Source organism: Heliangelus exortis, chromosome 1 (assembly GCF_036169615.1).
Source record: "Heliangelus exortis chromosome 1, bHelExo1.hap1, whole genome shotgun sequence".
NCBI lineage: Eukaryota > Metazoa > Chordata > Aves > Apodiformes > Trochilidae > Heliangelus > Heliangelus exortis.
This window is the reverse complement of record NC_092422.1, coordinates 82,985,349-83,005,726: the sequence shown is the minus strand read 5'-3', so window position 1 is coordinate 83,005,726 and position 20,378 is coordinate 82,985,349. Positions and strand designations below refer to the sequence as shown.

Sequence of the window (20,378 nt, the reverse complement as noted above, 5' to 3'; positions counted from 1 at the left end):
TGTAGTGGATCATAATATTTCAGTCATTCTTCTGACCTATTCTTCAGTGTGTTTTTAAATGCTTAAGAAAGAATATTAATATTAACCAAAGTAATGTCAAACTAAATATTGTCAATATAAGCTGGGATGAGTGGAAATACTCTCCTTATTTTTCTTTTTGATTTTTTTTATAAGATGCATTTCTGTTTGAAAGCATGCATTTCAAATATGGATCCAGCTCAATTAATAAATACAGTTAATACAAATACAGTTAATACAATTTTCATTTAGTGTATGCAAGTAAAACTCATGAAGGAGTATTTTGGAGTTTCTAGTATACTGCATTCTTCAGATATATATTGTAAATGTGTACTTTATCTTGAAATACAAGTATTTAAAATTTATTTTTTTAAATTTTAAGTAAATGTTTTGTTTCATCATCCTGAAAATGTTCATACAGACAGCAAGGATTAGGGACTGTACCAATCAACTTTAGAATGGAAAGGACAGTTTCATTCCTTGTGTAACTTGAGAAAATCAGGTCACTTTTGTGGGAGGTAGCCAATGGGGATAATAACTTAGTGACAAAATGGAAAAAAAGGATAGTAATTCAAAAAATACCAGGCCATTAATCTTGTCTTTAAAATAGAACAAACTAATTTATTTCAGAGAGGGTTAAACCTGAGGTGCAATCTATAATACTTTTGATAGCCTTGTAATGTTGAAAGATTAATAATGTCATTCTGTATGATTCATCTCTTGAACTTGAGGTATTTTTCTGAAAAAAAAACCTTAAGTAGTGATAAGGCAACAAGAAAGGTTCAGTTTGCTGTGAGGTGAAAAATGAGTGCATGAGGAATGCTACTTTGGGAAAGAGAATGAGCAGCATTGAAAATGAAGATTGATTGTACTTTCAAACTTCAGTAGTCATCAGTGCAGATATTACAACAGTTTTGAGTCCAGTTGATTTACATATCATCTGAAAGTAAGCCAAATTAAGGCAGGAGAAGAGAAAATCTGCAGTATTTTGTCAGGTGTTACAGCTAAGAGAGAACTGATTTGTTTGGAGTTTGATCTGTAATGTTATCTTGTGTCGTTACACTGCCCCTGACCTTATTCATTATCTTTTCCAACTTTTGGCATTGGTTTCTAACCAAGGAAAACAATGAAAAGGAATAGTCTTTGTTACACATAAAACAGCAGTGAATTTTCTACAGGTGCAGTCTTCATTTGGTTTTTCATGTTTCTTAGAGATTCTTGTGAGTCTTGGATTGGGGAGCTCTGTGGCCAGGCACTGAAGTTCAGAATGTGCATTACGGTCTCCTTGGAGAAGTGTTCTACAGGGGTTAGCAAAGGGCTTAAAATAATGTGAGAGAGTCTGATTCTTACTGTAAGCAAGAGCAGAGAAGGAGACTTTGCAGCAGAGTTGTTAGATCTGGCTATGTCCAAGGATGGACAGCATTTGCAATCCTTCTTACTCCTTAGAGTGGGGAGTTTTTCCTAAATACTGTGGATTGGGCAAATGGGACTCTTAGTGGTGCTGTTCCAACTTGGACACACCCAGGATTTTTAGAAACTCAAACTTTCAGTTCAAAACTGGGCATACACAAAGTCTAATGAGTAACTCCCATGAAAACTACTGAACAAAATTCCAGTCAATGTTGGGGTTGCTGCTGGCCAAATAGACTGTTTCATAGTAACTGCATAGTAATAGACTCTTCCATAGTAACTGCTAACCAAAGTAGAGTAACTACTATCGTTTTCTGATATTTACAAAACTAGATATGCCTTAAACTTTTCTACTAAATTTAATAGATCTTTTAAAATACTTAATTCTGTGCACTATTAAAATCAACATAAAGTGCTCTTTAGATGCTTAGATATCGCCTTTCGTAGGTAAAATTTGCCTATGCTTATAAGATAACAGTCCTAAAATTCTAATGTTTGTTTTGAATTGCTGTGTGTACTGCTTCGGAGATTCTCCTGCAATTTATTGGAACTCCTTCTAGATCTGCATTGAATTTGATGTTTCTGAAAAGCTTTTTTTTTTTTTTTTTTTTTATGTTGCAATTTTTTTGTTACTTTCTTAGACACAAGTGATGCAGTTGAACTTCCTATAAAATTCACTCCTCGGCATCCTGGTTTCTACCACTGTCAGATTCTTCTGAAGTCATCCTCTGATATTCGTCTCTATGAGATTGAGTGTGTAGTGAATACAGACTATGTTGAAGCAGAGCTTGAATTTCAAACTCCAGCTTACCAGGCAGTGATTCAGGATATTCCAATAGTAAGTTAATTTTATGACTAGAAACTAAACTAAGATTCAGGATTTTTGCAAACTGAAGTCCAGATGAATAAAATTTACAGTTGTAAAATGCAGAAATGCGTGTATATACTGGCTTGAGTATTATTACAGAAAGTCCATATTAAATATAAGATAAAGTTTGCTGGGAAAAATGGTTTCTGGTTGTTCTTCAAGTCAGTTACTAGCTTGGTTGGTTTAATTCTGATGTTTAGCTTCTGTCCTAAAAATGATAACAAAGATAATTGTATCCGGAGAAGAAAAAAAAAAAAAAAAAAAGAGAAGAAGAACTAGGTTGCACACTGTTTTAAAAATATGGAAAACATAGGCATAAGCAATATAATAAATACAGGTTTATCATATTTATTTTAAGTATGAAACCCTTGATACAAAAGAAGACCAGAGAGTGAATATGGAGTGTAGGTTGGAATATCATCTGCCTCAAAAATTATTGCTGAAAATATAGAGAACACTTCTGATTTAAAAGAAGAAGAAACAAAAAAGATAAGGAAGGAATTTAGGCTGAGACTAAGGGTAAAGATTCTTTAAGAAAGAAAAATGGCAAAATATTTCCTGAGCTTTGAACTACAGTTTAGTCTATTTACTTGATGTACAGTTTTTATATTAAAGCCACTGAAGAATACTAGTGACTTATAGAAAAATTATTCTGAGATTTTGTAGACAAAATAGTGGGGTGGATTCAAACAAGGAGACTTAACATCTGTAGAAAGACCATATTGTGAATACTCTGTGAAATACTGAAAGTAGTCAAGGAACCAGTTATTAAAAAAGAAAAAAAAGACGTGAAGGAAATGAAAGGGGATCATTACAGTGCTATCTTTTCATACACATTCTAAGATAATACACTATTTAATAAGCATGGATTTATTGGATGTTACATTAGCTGAAAAACAGCTGCTATATACCACAAAAAGGTAAGGGTTTTCTACCTTTAATCAGAGTGTTCCTAAACAGATTAGCTTTTTTTTTTTTTTTTTTAAATTTTTTTTTTTTAATTTTTTTTTTTTTAATTTTTTTTTTTTTATTTTTTTTCCCCCCACTTCTGAGTGGAACTAAGTATATGCTTTTACATTTCATGGAGTCATACTTTTGTGGTTTTCAGTCCTGCTTGTTTTTTTAGCAAGGAAATAAAAAAGTACTCCAACTGAAGCATATACAGAAAACACATCAGAAAGGCAAAAGCGCAGCTAGAACTCAACCTAGCCACTGCTTTTCCGGATAACAAAAAAGGCTTTTAAAAATCCATTAAGAACAAAAAAATTGTCAAGGAGAATGTCCATTGGATGCAGGGGGGAACATTGCTGACAAAGATGAGGAAAAGGCTGAGGTACTGAATGACTTCTTTGCCTCAGTCTTTAATAGTTAGACCCATTATCCTCAGGGTATTTAACCTCTTGATAGGGAGGGAGAGCATCAGCAACTCCCCCTAATCCATGAGGAAGCAGTTAAGAATCTGTTCTGCCAGCTGGACACTCACAAGTCTATGGGGCTGGGTGGGATTCACCCCAAGAGTGCTGAGGGAGTTGGCAGAGGAGCTTGTCAAGCCTCTCTCCATCATCTGTCAGCAGTCCTAGTTAACAGGGGATGTGCCAGATGACTGTAGGCTTGCCAAGGTGACCCCATCTATAAAAAAGGCTGAAAGAAATATCTGGGGGTATATTCTGGGGAAATATCTGGGGATATTCCTATATCTGACCTTGATACGGGGGAATTTGATGGTAACTGCAAGTAAAAGCTGAAATTCATATTAAAGCTTTAAATTCATAATCTAATATGTATCTTTATTTTGATTTTAGAGAAACTTGTCCAAACAGGACTGGGAACTTCAAGCAGTTTTGAAAGGACAGGGTTTTTATGGCCCTTCTCTACTAAATGTGGGTCTGAGTGAAACAGCTCTCTATCCTCTCATGTTCAAGCCTACTGCTAAGTGCGAAACAATGGTAAGAGAAAAATCAGTTTCAACAACTGAAAAGGATGCTCTTGTCAAGAAAATTTACATCAGTGTCCAAATTATCAAAGTGCTTAAGCAGTTACCAGCATTAAGCATCTGCTTGAGAGTCAGAAATAGAAAGATTTAGCTGAAGTAAAAAAACCAAAGAAACTAACTTTGCAAAGCTCAAGATTAGGCATGACAGACTTCTCCACCACCCTTTATTGTCTGATCCTTTGTTTGCTCTTCTATCAAATCCTCTATTTTAATGAAATATCCAGTTATTCTTTAGAGACTCTGAACACTGATCACAAAAATGTACATTGTTTTAGTCTGAATTTAAATACATGTATTAAATTTTATTTCATTACCTAAGCAATAAAGTATGAGTATTTCTCATTGTATGCATACGGCACAGAAAAATTTATGTGATGGGTTTCCTTTTTTTAAAGGAAAGATGATTTTGCTATTATAGCAATAACTATTATACATGCTAAAATGAAGAGCAGAGCAAAGGCAAAAAAAACCCAGCCAAAGATAAAAGACAAAAAATATTCTGTGAAGCATTAGTAAACCTTCTTCATGCATTACAACCAACTGTAATGTAGTTTAGGGATCCACTATTATAAAACTATTGCAAGCTAACATTCCTGAATCCTTTGATGACAATAATGATTAATAACACTTCAGGTGAAAGACAGATTAAAATGATTGAGCAAAGCTATAGTTCAGATGAAGAATAAGGATGCGTGAGAACATGTTTTTTTGAATATTTCTTTTCCAGGAAGCCAAGAAGTATAATACCTAGAAGTAGGATGGCTATATATTGTTAAATTTCATAATTAAGAAAAAACGAAAGCTTTTGTTCCTTTAGTCTTCTCTGTTTAACAGCAGAGTTAGCTAGAGAAGTAGAGCAGTCAATAGGAACACTCTCTTGTAAGCATTCTCTGTTGCCTGTATTTAAGACTAATAGATTAAAGGAGTTTGCTTGGCAGCCAAAGGGGATTTCTATAGTGCTGAAACATTTTTTTTCTTTCTTCTTTGTCATAGGGAAGACTTGTTCTGCAAAATGATACCACTGGCACTGAGAACATCTTTAGTCTTAAGGGAACAGGGAAGAAACCTCTGGCAGAGGATCATATTGTGGTAGATTGCCAAGTGAGAAAGGTTACTCAAAAAATTATAATGGTGCCCAATCATACCAAGAACAAGTTAACATACAAGGTAAATCTTTGCAACAATGTGATAACTATTTTTCTGTCCAAGGGCCTAAGAATTATTTATTACATTAGCAGATATTGTTGTAAATGCAGATGTACTGTTAAAGTTCATGTATCTGTGAGAAATTATATTTAACTGTGGTTTACAGTATATTGATATATTTATAGTCAGAAGCTCTGTGAGATAGCATAGGATTTTACTGTATGTTCCATGGGAAAAGATTTTTTAGTTTTTTGATCTGGTTCCTATGAGGACATCACTTTAACAATTGCACTTTGTTCATTTGCTAGTCTTCTTTTCTTTTCTCCTCCTCTGGTTTAAAACCAGTGGCCAATTCCATCAGTTTTGAGACCAGAGAATGGAGGCCAGAATTGAAGGTTCCTAAAATCTTCACAAAGTACTGGAATGTTACAGAAAAATTACAAAGATTATTATCTTACTAAAGGAAAAACTGCACCACTAGCTTGCTGTATATGTTTCTAATGGTTTGGCCAGTCAGTGCATGCATTTCTTGGAACAAATTATAGCAGTTAGTGTCTTTTGCCCAGATTTTATTTCAGGGAAGGTGTAGGGAGTTGGGAATACATTATGTGTTTGCTGTTGGGAAAAAAATCCAGAAGAAATAACAAACCGGGGTTGTTGAAGGGCAGTGAGTCAGTGGGGAAATGGATTAGGAAGTGCTGAGGTAAATGTGATTTCAGTGGATGTAAAATGTAAAATGTAAACATTTCAGGATGTAAAATGTAAATTCTTAGAAAATTCTTTTGTTAGTTTCCCTGCTCAAGAAGATACTATTACCATTATGTGTAATCCTTACTATTTTTCACTGTTTTCATTAAGTTTATTTTATGACTGTATTTACACAAACACATTTTCCTAATTAAAGCCACTGTTGTATTACTGTAGTGGCAGGATTTTTCAAGCATTTATCTATCTGTGTGTTTAATTTGAAAGTGAGAAAAGTATTTCAGGAGTTTTTCTCGCCTTGCTTAACCATGTATAGGATACTATGTCATACACCAGAAGAGGTGGAATGTACGTTAGGGCAAAAAATTATGAGTTCAGTGTTTCAAGTTTTCTGAGCCTTGCTCAACAAAAGGCATCTTTTTGACTGTATTGTGGCATTTAAAAGTATAATAGATAGGATCTAGATACTATGGCTCTCCACTATTTGCTAGGAGACCTGAATCTGTAAAAGCAAGGTAGGAGAGTGTACTCTAAAAATTGACAGAATGTGTAAATATATATTTTTGAATTGAGAGGTTTGTGTGCTGAGGTTTTTGGGTGTTTTTTTTTTTTTTATCATAGTTTTTCTTTTCGGAGGGAGGAGAAAAGAGGGGAGAATGTACATTCTAGAAGATAAAATCTGATTACTTAGCTAGAATGGACTTATGAAATGGGTGATCTTTAGTAGCACCACATGCCTCTTTACTCAAAATGAGACATATTGGTAGACAGTAGCCTTACCTTGTTTTGTAATGGGCGATAATACCAGCACCACTCTAGTATTTTTTTAATGGGATTTTATGGCAATATGAAATTCTTCCTTAAACTCTTGCCAGTCTCCAATTTTTGTCCGTTACAGCAAGATTTACATTTAATAAACTATATATAAAGGACTATTTCAGAGGGAGCTGGGTCTCACGGAACTTTGACTTCATTGAGGGTGTTCTCTGGCTACTGAAATATGATTTTTGAGTGGGTGTTTTCCTTCCACTTTTTTGATTTTGTAGTGGTTTGTTTTGTTATTTGGTTTGGGTCTCTATGAAATACTTCTTGACAGTCCAACCGTGTGTGCTGTTTTTCTTCTGGGTCTTTTGAGAGAAGTAGTAAGGCCATCTATTGCATACTTGTATGCATGCAATAAATAAATCCGTGTCAGTAATGTATTTCCTCTGTGCTAGAATTTTAACCAGAAGCTGTTGCAGAACAGTTGTTGAAACAATGTGGGTTGGAATTGTTAGAAAAGGCAAGATTACAAAATTTATCAGTGTCTGGAAACTGTTCCTGAATATTACTAGTCCCTTGCAGCACTCTCCAGCAGATAGTGTCTTGTGCTATTGTAATGAGTGAAGATAATTTGTTTGCTTTTGACCTCAAAGGAGTTAGCTTGAAATTAGGGTTTAATCAGTAAATACAGAACATGATCACCCTCAACTTCATTTATTAGAAGGAAATGGAAAACCCTCTCTAAGAGGGAATGTGACCAACAGCCTTGTTAGAAATGCAAAATAAAATTTATTGACTCAGAAGCATATAGCACAAAGGACATCAGTGATAAGAAGTGTCACTAACTTTGCTGGTGTTTCTTCCATACTGCTTGATTACTGTAATTTCTGTTTGTTGTGCAGTAGAACACAACAGACTGTGCTTTTGTCTTTGTTGCCAACAAAAAAGCTGCCATTAGCCCCATAACTCCACCTCCTTTTTGATCCAGAGTATGAAATTTTACCATATTGTTCTTTAGCTGAGCTGATGATTAGGTAGAAATCTTGTCAGCTTTAGTGGAGGCAGGACAAAGATAATCCGAAAATAATAGTTTTAGAAATTATTTTGTTGGGATCTTTTTAATTTTGTTGGCTAGCAAATATATTCACTGATTTACTCCCTACACTCTCCATTGTTGGAGTGTATCCACTATACAAGGTAATTTCTCATAGCTGAACTGGGATATACATAGTATTTTTTAAAAAGGTAAGTATTTCATTTACTGAAGTAAAAAATCTATGCCTATATCACAAATGAGGTAAGATGTGCCAGTGTCTGATGAGCATAATAATTTACAGGCATGTCTATAAACAATTTATTGCACAATGAATACCTAGCAACAGGTACTTTGGATAAATTAATACTTGAGTACTTTAGCCTTTGAGGTGCAAATTTAGCTTAACTATTCCATTTTATAACGGAATATATTAAACTACAAACATCATGAAACCTCATTTCATTAAAAAATCAAATTGTATATATGTTAAACTTTTACTCAGTGTTTTCTGTATATGTTTAATAGCCTCAACTAAAATAAGGGTACTTCTGAAAAGTGACTATTTAAAATTAAAGTCAAGTCAGGGAGGAGGAAAAGGGAAACAATACTTTCCTTTCCTCCTTTAAGAAAGCCCTTTTCCTTCTGCATAATGCTTTTCCCATTTCATTCGTATGGAACATTTACATCTGGAGAACCAATAATTTTTGCATGTGTGCTTTGCTTTGTTTTCTGCAACCCCTGGTATGCTTTAAAATAGTCAGGGAGGGGTGAAATGGGTTCGTAATACAGTGGAGGTAATATGCATGACTCCATCAGTCTACCTTTAAAAAATGCTAAGCAAAACACTTGCAGTGTATTTTCACAAAGCTTTCTGTGATTAAAAAGATGATTTCCATAAATTCCCTTGAAAAATGTGAACATTTTTATGGACTCTTTTCTGCTGATTGATGTGTAAATCTTAGGGAAATATTGCCACTCTACTTCATGGCTGGTTCTAGGGTTTATTACAACAAATAGTATTTTTTTGTGATTAACTTACTCCTGGGTCTGAAAAAACTTCAAACAGAATTAAAGAATTTGTGCACATATAACATCAGTCAGAGAGAGAATCCCTTTCTGATGCTGAATTAATATAAGTAAGTGGATTTTAGTGCTGAAAAAACCTAGATTCTTATCATCCTACAAGAATCGGAAGTATAAAATATTTCTACAAAATCTAATCAGTCAGTCTCATGAATATTTTTTTTATTATTTAGATTTTTATCTAAAACTCAGTCTTCTGGATATAAATAATTGGGCAGTGTGTTGATGGTTGCTGCTAAAAACACCTTTGGGAGTAGCTTTATCTATAAAGGTGCCTAATTCTTTCAAGGCCTGGTTTTGCAGTAAAACTATAAAGCTGTGCAGCTGTCTAAGTGCTTTTAAAAGTAGGTGACATTAATGGAAACTCTCAGAAGAATCTCAAGGCTCAGTTAAATTAGCTTTTGGGTGTTACGTTATACAAAATATTATTAATTACCAAAAGACTCGCAGAATTAATAAAAATAAAAACTATGACATCTCCTGCTCTTCAGTGTATTTCTCTCTCTCTCTCTTCCCTCTGTAGCCACTTTAGATCTTTAGATGTTAAAAAAAAGGGAAAAAAAGAATTACATGAAGATTGATGAAGACTGGATATTTTTATGAATGTCTTGATAAAGTTCTATACTGTCAACCTGTAACAAGGGACTTCTCTGTTCATCTTAAGTATTGTTTGGTAACATATGTGACATTTCCTGAGAATAAATTCTGTGCAACTCTTATCACCTGATTGGTGAAGGTCCTATACCCTCATCAAATTTGGATTTTTTAGCCACAAGTAAATCTGTGCATTCTATTATCCTTCTAATTTTATTTGTCCTTCCAATTTCAATCCTTTTGCTTTCCACATTGACTACCAGAACTTCTGTAACAGGCTTCACTACAGAAAAAGCATTTACATAAAAAATGAGTGTTACAAAGGCCTACATAAAGTAAGAATAACTGTAATTGTTGGCAGTATTTTTTTTTTTTTGGTGATTACTATTTAGGAAATCATTTGACCAAGTAAGTGTATAGTAAGGTCTGAGGTCTGATTTGTTTCTTCAGATAGATTAATGGTCTTGACAAGTGGCCTGTCTGGGCTAGAAATCCATATCATCAGCAGAACTTCATTATGTGGAACACCAGACTACAGCTGAATATACAGCAATTATTTGGGGAATATACTCAGTTCAATGCAAAGATATTTTATTTTACTGTTGTGACACGCTAGTGACAAAATGAAAGTAATTGCAAGAACTAAATTAACTCCTAATAATTCAGGAACTTGCAAGGTATGGCCTGAAAGGAGAATCTGTCACTCTAGACAGTATTGAAATAAGTCTGGTTATCAGATTGATCAGTGATCCTCACAGACCCAATTCTGGCCTAGTGTCAAGGAGCATTAGCTTTTTAATAAGTAGAGTCTGTCAACATGGTTAAAAAGACCAAGCAAACAAACTTGAAATGGAAACATTGAATCTATTACTGTGTAACTTCGTTATACAAAGAGATAGTGGAATTTAATTATATTTGATTAGTTTTATATGTGTGTTCACCACTTTGGCTTGAAGTATCAGCTGTCATTTTAAATTTATGCTCATCTGATTACTCAGCTCTGGAATATATGTTTTTATTATAGTTTTAAAGATTTGCTTTCCATTCTTATTATGTAGTATAATAGCTGTATTAGGGTTCTGCACAATGAGTTTTCAGATCCCTCCATTTATACTTTCTGGCTGTGTAAATAATGACTTGAGGTATAAGACAATTCTATCCCTTAAAAACCAAATTCTTGGAGATGGATTTATTTGGGCAAATTTTCTGCAGAGTCATGATGATAACTTTAATAATTATTTACATTTTGGTTGTATTGTGATGTTCTACAATCCTTATTTTCTGGGTAAGTGTGAAAGCATGTAATGTATGTTGTGTGGGCTTGGGGAAATTTATGATTACTGAAAGCCAGCAATTCTTCACTCAATTATTTTTAGTGATTGCATGATAAATATTACAGCAACTTGAACATCTTTGTTGTTTCTTAGTTATGTCTCACATCGTTTTTCTAACAAAACACAAAGCATCAAGTTTTATTACAAATTTGAAGGACTGATAATGGTATGTAGATCCAGGCTTTAATGTAGAAATTTTATTGGAAGCTCTATTTTCAGCATATTGTGTTAGTTCTTTATTAGATTTTTTTTTTCACACGAGTAGTACCAAAGTATTTTTTTATTTATAAATACAGTTTTACATTCCAAAATAGGAGAATTAACTTCTTTTTTTTTTTGTGAGATCTTAAGAAGTGAAAGACAAGTTATTTCAATAGTCTATCAAACTCTTTTTTCCTGTCTTTTGTTAATTAATTTGCTCCAATTTTGATGGACCTTGGGCTTTTGCATTCTTGTAAAGTACTTTAAAAAGATAAACGTTAGTGTAATTATATATCAATTATTTATCTTTGTTACATTGTTTCCTGATTTATGTGGAGTTTTATTAATGAAGAAGAATATTCTTCTAAACTGTGTATTTATCTTAATAAATGAATATAATTCATGCATAAATTATTGGAAGAATAAATGAATATTTTTTGAAGATGATGGACCTGCTAGGAAATAGGGATAAACATCAAAGTGGTATTTTTTTTCCTTGTTCTCTTGCATGTTTACAAATTATTTCACACATTAAGAGTATTTTCTGTTGGCTATATCCAATAATTTTAGAAAGATGTGAATGAATGGAAGAAATAGAAATTAAAAGTTTTTACAAGGCTTTATCTTCTTTTTCGGAGGGTGGTGGGTAGGATGGGATGCTCACAAAGATTGTAATGAGAAGCATCAGTATTACAGATTGCAGGTACTTTAAATTGGTCAATATTTACAAAAAACAGCAGTTATTCATGCCTGATAAATCCTGTCTGTGCCTGTGTGTGTAGATCTACCTATTCCTATCTGTATAAATACTATGTGTATATCTATGACACTACCCTTGATATGATTATACCCTAAAAAAACCTTGGCTTTTTGGTATTAGATGGGTATGGATCACAAGATTTCCTTTGTCTTGTGCTGTGGTTGCCATGTCATCAACCCTCTCCAAAATATTTCATTATTTCACTCTGTAGACACCAATGCTGTTGTTAGAAGTAAGTTCTTACTCTTCCCTAATGTTGAATCATCCCAAAATGCTGCAGTTTCACTATTTTAACTTGACATGCTCATCTTTTGGGATACCATTGGTACAAGATTTTTGTCTTCTAGGTTTTTTTTTGATCATTCCTGAATTATAAAGTTCTTTGAATGCAAGACTTCTTTCCCCAAATTCCAGTTAATCTCTCTGTAATTGTTCAGCATTCATTCCTTGCTAATTAGGACAAATGCTAGTGGTCTGCCTCCACCATTAAATGGTAGAAGTAATTTAATATCTTGACTTCTTTTGAGTGGCTTGTAAATCAGATTTTTTTTTTTTTTTTTTTTTTTTTTTTTTTGATAGAAGAGCCTATATATAGCCCCTCTTGTTTTAAATTTTTATTCAAAACTTATTTCCCTAACAATAACGACCTATAGTAGAATTTGCTTGGCACATTCAAGTACCTTTTGGAACATGCAGGATGTAAGAAAATATAAGGCTGTATCTGAGACTAAAATTGCGTCCTATTCTTAGAGACAATCCTCATGGAAATGCATTCTAATAAGAAAGAGCTATCTCTAATATTTAGAAGGAAGCTGACTTGAATCCCGTTGTACATAAATTCTTTCATTGCTTCACTCCAAGATTTCTTCTGCACTTATGGAATCTTTCCCAAATGTTATTCTTATCAAAATCTGAAATGTCTGGACTTTCTCCTCTGCGTACTTTTACATTCTCTATTATTTTTTTCAATTTCTGAGTGTTATTTGTTGTATGGTTATTATATTAATATATGTGTAATATAAGCAGACAAACATTACGCAACATTATGTCCTATTACTACCTCAAACCTCTGTGAACACATCTCACAAAATAGGATTATGGGCGTTAATGTAAATTGCCTTATGTGCACGTGGAAGTGTGGGCATACACATTTATTATGCATTTGCCATCTGGGGTTGATAATTTAATTAGTCTCAGTAATGCAGTTGGTAAATCAGGTGGGCATCAGAGCAAAGCGATATTCAATATAAAGAATACATAAATGGCAACTAGCTGAGTTAAATGCTTTACTGTAGTCATGCATTTTTGAATTTTTTTAAAATATGTACTTCAGTTAATTTATGGTAGTCAGATGAGAAATCAGAATTTTGCATATCTATCATTACAACATGATTTCTGCAGAATGTATGTAAAGATGAAGCTTTTATTTCAATAAGAGCTAGAGCCCTGATGGAAGAAAAAAAGACCTTGGAAGTAAACTGAACTTTTAATTTAGTGTAAACAGTATCATTTTTATACCTGTCATATATGCACATAATACTTATTAAAATTTTTCACAGAAGCTCGTGCATATTATTCAAAATCGTTAAAAGTCAGGTTATTTTTAGCCCTAGGAAGTTCAGAACAACAGTAAAGAGATTCAACAGATTTATGTGATTAAATTCATTCCATGGAAGAATCACACCTTCAGTACCTTTGGAAGCTTTCATAAATAAGGATAAAAGGTGACAAAGTTCTGAGCTGCTGGTTGTTTTCTTTTAGGCACCTCTTGCTTTGAAATCCACAGTTTTAGGCAGCCATCTGGTTTCTCTGTCTAACTAGAGAAAGCAGGCAGTCAGCAACAGAACTCTAAAAGAGCAAGCAAAAAGAATGGAGAATCATATAACCAGGCCAGTAGTAGATTATTAGGACACATTTTCTCTGTGGATGGTTAGTTAGTCTCTTCAATCTGAGCAGCTGAGGGTAAATTCTGTATTAAAGGGGTTTATTCCTTGATCGGTAGATCTTGCTTGTGCCCTTAACTCCCAGTCATTTGGTAAAAGTGTTGGGTTACCTGTGTTCCTGGTATTATAGATGTGATCAGACTTTGGATATTCATGGAAAATTGCCTACTATGGGAACATTGGTGGAGTTCAGTCATAAAGTATGCATGGCAAGGCTGCCCACTGGTTCTGACAATAAGAACTGGGTAAGGTGCAGTGACAAGAAAATGTGATTCTGTATCCATTTTCCATCTCTCATCCCATCCGTATTAAGCACAAATGTGACAAAAAGTGCTGTCCTGTGGAGATGGTGTAGCTTACTACATAAACATTTAACATTATTTACAAGTATTTAACATTAATACATTTATTACATAAATACTTTTATTTTTCCAAATGCCAGTTCAATAAAGCTTTCTATCATTCTCCTTTTGGCCCCTTGACAATTAATCTCTTTTCCTGTTTTTGCTTGTTGAACTTCTAATATTCAGCTTGCAATGCAGATTTATTGGGGAAGAGGAAGATTTTTGCCTTACAGTTTTTCTCTCTGTTACTTGGACTAGAAGTTCCAGATTGTACTAGCACTTCAACAAATGATTATGTTAACATAAATACCCCAGAGACCACAAATATTATGGGCAATGATTGTCTTTAAAAGAAGATAAATGATCTTGGAAATTTTTTCAGACTGTATGAACAGAATTTGTTTACTAAAAAAAGAAAAAAGGTAACTCTGGGAAGAAAGAAAATGATCTATGCGTGTAGTGCTTTTACTATTACAAAAGAGATCTTTGCAGAACCCAAGTCTCTGGTTGGGTACTTGAGAGGCCAGCTGCAGTCTTTAACAAAATGAAACAAAAAGATGGAAAAATATAATCAAGCATCTCTTACTTGATCTGTGATTTCACTCAAAATTCACCTCAACAACACAGACAAAATCTTATTATTTAATGCAGTAAGAAATTACAGCATGCTAGAGTACTACATGATACATTTTTTTAAAAGGACACATTTTTTTAAAAGGAAACCAGTGTGTCAATTTAAAACACTGTCATTCAGCATCATTTTGCTCCTTCCAGTGGCAAAGGTAACAGAAGACAGGGTGTGAGGAGAACCTTTCACACAGTCCTCTTGGCTGACTTCGTGCAGAACCAGTGACTTAAGCAGATAATGATCAATTGTGGTTGCTAAAGCCTCGGACTTGAATGTCACTTCCATGAGAGGCTGACCATAAGGTCTGTCTGTAGCAAACTTACAAAAGTGACAAAGAAATGAATTTCAGTTAAAAAGTACTTTCAACCTATATTCCTGCAATCGCCTTTATGGTTTACAAAATCAAAAATTCAGCATATAAAATTTGTATTGATCTTTTTGTTGTTCAATTACATGTATACCATCACATACATGTAATTTTAAAAATATGACATATTAAAAAATATGGTTTAATATCACTTGAGGCATAGCAATTGTGATAACACACTTTGAAACAATTGTTATCAAAGTGATACCAGATTTTGCTTTGGTGTGTCTAGTTACATGGCTCGCTACTGTTAAATCTCTTGGTTACATTTCTGAAAAAATGAATGGAAAATCTTAAGTGCCTGACTGTGCAACTCTATGTTCATGTTAGTGTGCTTTTACTTGCATCAAGCAGTGATTTCAAAATTTGTATTTGATATAATCTGTATATGCCAGCACTGCTCCTAGAGTATGTATGTAGTCTTTTCATGCACATAAAGGTCAGGACTTACCAAGAGCATACTTTATATTCCTCTTTTCAAAGCAAATAGACTGAATATTGTGTCTCTAGTGGTCTTGCAACAGTAATTTGCTTTTGATGATTTTTCCTCTTTGTGAATTTTCTTCATCAGGTGTTTTCAGATCTTTCAATGGTGGGTGGTGCACCTGTTCTTACTGTAGAATCAAATCACACAGTCGCTTACACTTTGAGTGTATCTCCATGGAGACGAGGAATCTTTCAAGGTACAACATAGAACCCAGATATATAAAATTCATATAAATTAACAGATTAATTCTTGTTATATTTTCTGTTTTCTGTTCAATATAACCTTTATTTTGAAAGTAAGTCTATAATTGCTGGTGACACTGTTTTTTTAAGATGACTCATATTTTTATTTGTAAAGGTATATTACTGTTAAATATATGGTCATGTCCTTCAAAAATGCTTGCATACATGCAACTTTATGCATTTAGTTGGGCCCTTGAAAACTGACTCAAAAGGAATTGTTTTGAATTTTTTTGGGTCTAAATGTAATTTTCCAAAACTTGATGGGTAGCTATAGTTATCTAATACTATTTACCTATCTAGCATTACTAGAACCAAAGATTTACAGACAGAGAACAGAGTTTGATACCCTTCAATTGGTTGACCACAAGGCAAGAATACTTGTAGGGAATGTATTGATCCCAATTCCTTCTTTGAGATGTGTAGAGGATAATATCCATGTTTATACTGGTATTTGTATAATACAATAGCAAGATTCTTATTTGTTCCAACCAACACCAGCATGTCATATTTCATGTTTTGTCTTGAAAAGACTTTAAATATTTATTAAGAATTCATATTTCATAATTTTCAAGCGCTTAGTAATACCTCTGCAATTTCATGGTGTTCATTCTTTGCCTTATAATATGGAAAAGACAGTTGTGAGAATGAGGCTGTATAATCAGTCTTTTTCTTCCTTGTAGAGTAGCTATTGTAGTAACAGCAGAGCAAAGTGTGAGAATGTGTTTGGGATGGAATTATGGACACAGAAGATACCATCTTAAAGTATGCTATTGCGAATAACATTTGGGAAACCTGTACTTTAACAGCTTCTTAAACAAAAAGATTTCTGATACTGGATAAATCTCTTAACCAAAATATTTAGCATATAGTTTTGATTTTGTGGATTCCTAATTCCCAAGCACATTCTGCTCCCTTTTTAGACAATTACAATTAATGGTAGTTGTTTCCTCAGCATTGAAAACCTATTAATTCTTGTCCCTGAAGATGTGAAACTAGTTTGCTCTTTAGGTCATTTTGGTTTTAATTATCTGCTGTGTAAAATGTAAGTAATTATGCCATCTCAGTTCATGGGTCATTTGTGAAAAGAAATTAATACTAGTAACAAAGCTTGGCCTACTGCCACAGGAAGACTTCAGAGCCTTCTTACTAAAGCTGTTGCACCACGACAAAATTAATTTTCTCTGAATAGGAGTCACCTTTCAATGAAATTTGTATCCATCAAGAATGTTCACCAGGAAATATTACAGATGCACTGTATTTTAACTTATGCCTTTTTCCCAGGCTTTAAAAATGTAGGAATATTCTTTTCTCATGGCTTAGAAAATCCCCAGTTCTTTTATATATACTGAAAGTCTCAGTAGAAGATATTCCAAGGGATCTCTCACACAGCAAATTAATACCAGGTGGTAAAATCCATGCCTTCAAAGGGAAAGAGGTGTTATGTTCAGATCCACTTCTATGTTCTGTCATTCCACTAACTTCTATGACAGTGGTTTCCATTGTTCACTGAATGAGAAAAAGAGAGAACAGTCAGTCTCTACATCCTGACAGAAAAGTTATTTTTTCAAAGGCTGGAAAGCCGTGTATGCTCTTTTTGCTTTAGAAAGCAGTTCATTTATTTCATGCTTTAAAATAACTTCATAGAAGGCTGAAGTTATCCTTTGAAAAGAGACAGGGCCCTTATCTACCATCAGCCCCCTGCACAGTTCTGGCTTTAATCCCCACCTTAGGGAATCGTGTTCATTCCTCCTCGAGCAGGGAGAGTTTTGGTCACGTCACAGAAATTTGTGCACACTCTCTAATCATTCAGCTGCTGTAAGGGGGAGATGGATGCAGGGGAAAAAGGCCACTCACTCAGGTTTGAAAGGCAGTAGCTGATTTTGCTGTCTGATGTTGGGTGATATATAAACCTAACTACCAGGTGTCCTATTTAAGTTAACATCAGTTAGAAAGTGCTTACTTTGTGGCTTCAAGGAGAATGGAATTCTGTCTGCTACATACTGTGCAAGGCTGGGAAGTCATATTTGTCCCCCATAGCAGAATTTTCAGTTCCTTGGAAACGTTAATGTCAAAGCAGATGCATTTTTGGCACTTTAAGAATCCTCAGCCTGAAGCTTGAGGATCACAAATCATATGTATGTGAATCAAATGGGAATTAACTAGTACTCAGCAAACCTAGTCCTTTCCAAATTCAAGATACTCCATGTAAGTTATAATTCAAACACCCAAAAAGAAGGGAACTCTTTGTTCAAGTTTGATGAATTTGGTTAGAGGGAAGTAAATAATCCATGTGTCCAACATGCTGAAAGATTGAAAGTAAAAAGCAATGCTCAAATCTATCAACACAGTGCGGAAATTTCATCCTGTTGGGAAAAAAAGAGTAACTATTTAGTCTGTCTTAGTGTTGATGGGTGATTGCAAGTTTAGAACTTCATAATTTATAAGTCTAAAACTTTGTAGCCTTGGTGCTCTAGTGCTAGTTTGCTCATGTTAAAATAAATTCTTATAAAAGGACTTTTACCATATAAATTTTTGTAGTGAGCAAATGGACTGCATTTTTTTCTTTGCATTCCAAATCCTTTCTGTTGCAAAATTATATATCTGCAAAATTATACTTCTGCTGCTTTTCTTCTTGCTATTTTATGATTTCTAAACTAAAAATGGGGCCAGTTCTTTTCAATAGTCCACTTGGAAGTATTCCAACAGAGGACTAATATTATGTGCTTCAGACAGGTTGTAGCTATATGACAGCATAAATGTAGAAATAATAGCTAATAAATATTTCACACAAGATTCTGGCACCAGAAAAGATTCTTCATCAACCTCTTCTCTAAGTAATAGAGCAATGTCCCTTAGATTTGGTAAAGCATCTTCTACTTTACCTTTTATCAAACTAATCTGCAGTCCACAGAATAGAACAGAATTTTTCCAGAATAGCTCATAATGCTTGAATACTTCTCCTGCTAAACAACCCCAAAAAGCCAAAAAAACACCTGTTATAGTCAGTGTCCTTTTATCCATAAACATTTTCAAGCTTTTGGAAAGGAGCTTTCTAATTTTATGTATCGCTTTTCATTTATTTATTAACTATATCTCTACTTAGTAGGCAGCACTTTGCCACACTGCGTGGAGCTTCTGAAGCTTACACTGAGGAAAAAGGGTAATCTGTTACATGCCCTGTCAAACTGCATCTGTAGGGCAATTCTAATGAGATGGCAAGAATCATGCCAGTACTATCTGGCCTTTAAATCGTAGAATCATAGAGTCATAGAATTGGCTGGGTTAGAAGGGACCTCAGAGATCATCAAGTCCAACCCTTGATCCACTACCGCTGCAGTTACCAGACCATGGCACTGAGTGCCACATCCAGGCTCTTTTTAAATATCTCCAGGGATGGAGAATCCACTACTTCCCTGGGCAGCCCATTCCAATGCCTGATCACCCTCTCAGTAAAGAAATTCTTTCTAATGTCCAACCTAAACCTCCCCTGGCACAACTTGAGACTGTGCCCTCTTGTCTTGCTGAGGGTTGCCTGGGAAAAGAGACCAACCCCCCCCTGGCTACCCCCTCCTTTCAGGGAGTTGTAGAGAGTGGTGAGGTCTCCTCTGAGCCTTCTCTTCTCCAGACTGAACAGCCCCAGCTCCCTCAGCCTCTCCTCGTAGGATCTGTGCTCGAGCCCCTTCACCAGCCTGGTTGCCCTCCTTTGGACCTGCTCCAGGACCTCATCTCCTTCCTGTACTGAGGGGCCCAGAACTGGACACAGGACTCGAGGTGTGGCCTCACCAGCGCTGAGTACAGGGGCAGAATCCCTTTCTTGGACCTGCTGGCCACGCTGTTCCTGATACAGGCCAGGATGCCATTGGCCTTCTTGGCCACCTGGGCACGCTGCTGGCTCATGTTCAGCTTCCTGTCAATCCAGACTCCCAGGTCCCTTTCTGCCTGGCTGCTCTCAGCCACTCTGTGCCCAGCCTGGAGCTCCCCATGGGGTTGTTGTGGCCAAAGTGCAGGACCCGGCACTTGGCCGTGTTGAACCTCATCCCGTTGGAATCAGCCCAACTCTCCAGTCTGTCCAGGTCCCTCTGCAGAGCCCTCCTGCCTTCCAGCTGGTCAACACTTCCCCCCCAGCTTAGTGTCATCTGCAAATCTGCAGATGTCGGTTAAACTTGATTGTTTAACATTTTTTTTACCATACACTGCTTGTGTAAACTTTGATTTAAAAAAAGCGTCAGTTTCTTTGATAGATGTAATTCTGCAAATTGACCTGCTGATCACTGTAGTCTAATGAAATCACGAAACCACATGTGGGAGGAAGACTCTCTCAGTAGCTTCTTGTAGCCATTGCTGTATAACCTGTCCATACCCTTCTTTTAAGCACTTTGTCTTCAACAGTGGCACCCTAACAAGTTGAATCTGATTCTTCTGGTTGCTTGATTACCATGAATGTCAGTGACATACCT

The 20,378-nt window shown here is 35.0% G+C and overlaps 1 protein-coding gene across 2 annotated transcripts in view; it reads left to right on the top strand.

Annotated features, from left to right (window-relative positions):
* The window catches only part of CFAP47 (cilia and flagella associated protein 47), a 295,430-nt gene that overhangs the window by 146,594 nt on the left and 128,458 nt on the right, over positions 1–20,378 (top strand). For both annotated transcript variants that reach the window (XM_071750490.1, XM_071750482.1), the window contains exons 46-49: positions 2,070–2,266; positions 4,099–4,242; positions 5,283–5,456; positions 15,764–15,875. In XM_071750490.1, the coding sequence (XP_071606591.1) occupies positions 2,070–2,266; positions 4,099–4,242; positions 5,283–5,456; positions 15,764–15,875 (627 nt within the window). The remainder of the gene's footprint in view (positions 1–2,069; positions 2,267–4,098; positions 4,243–5,282; positions 5,457–15,763; positions 15,876–20,378) is intronic.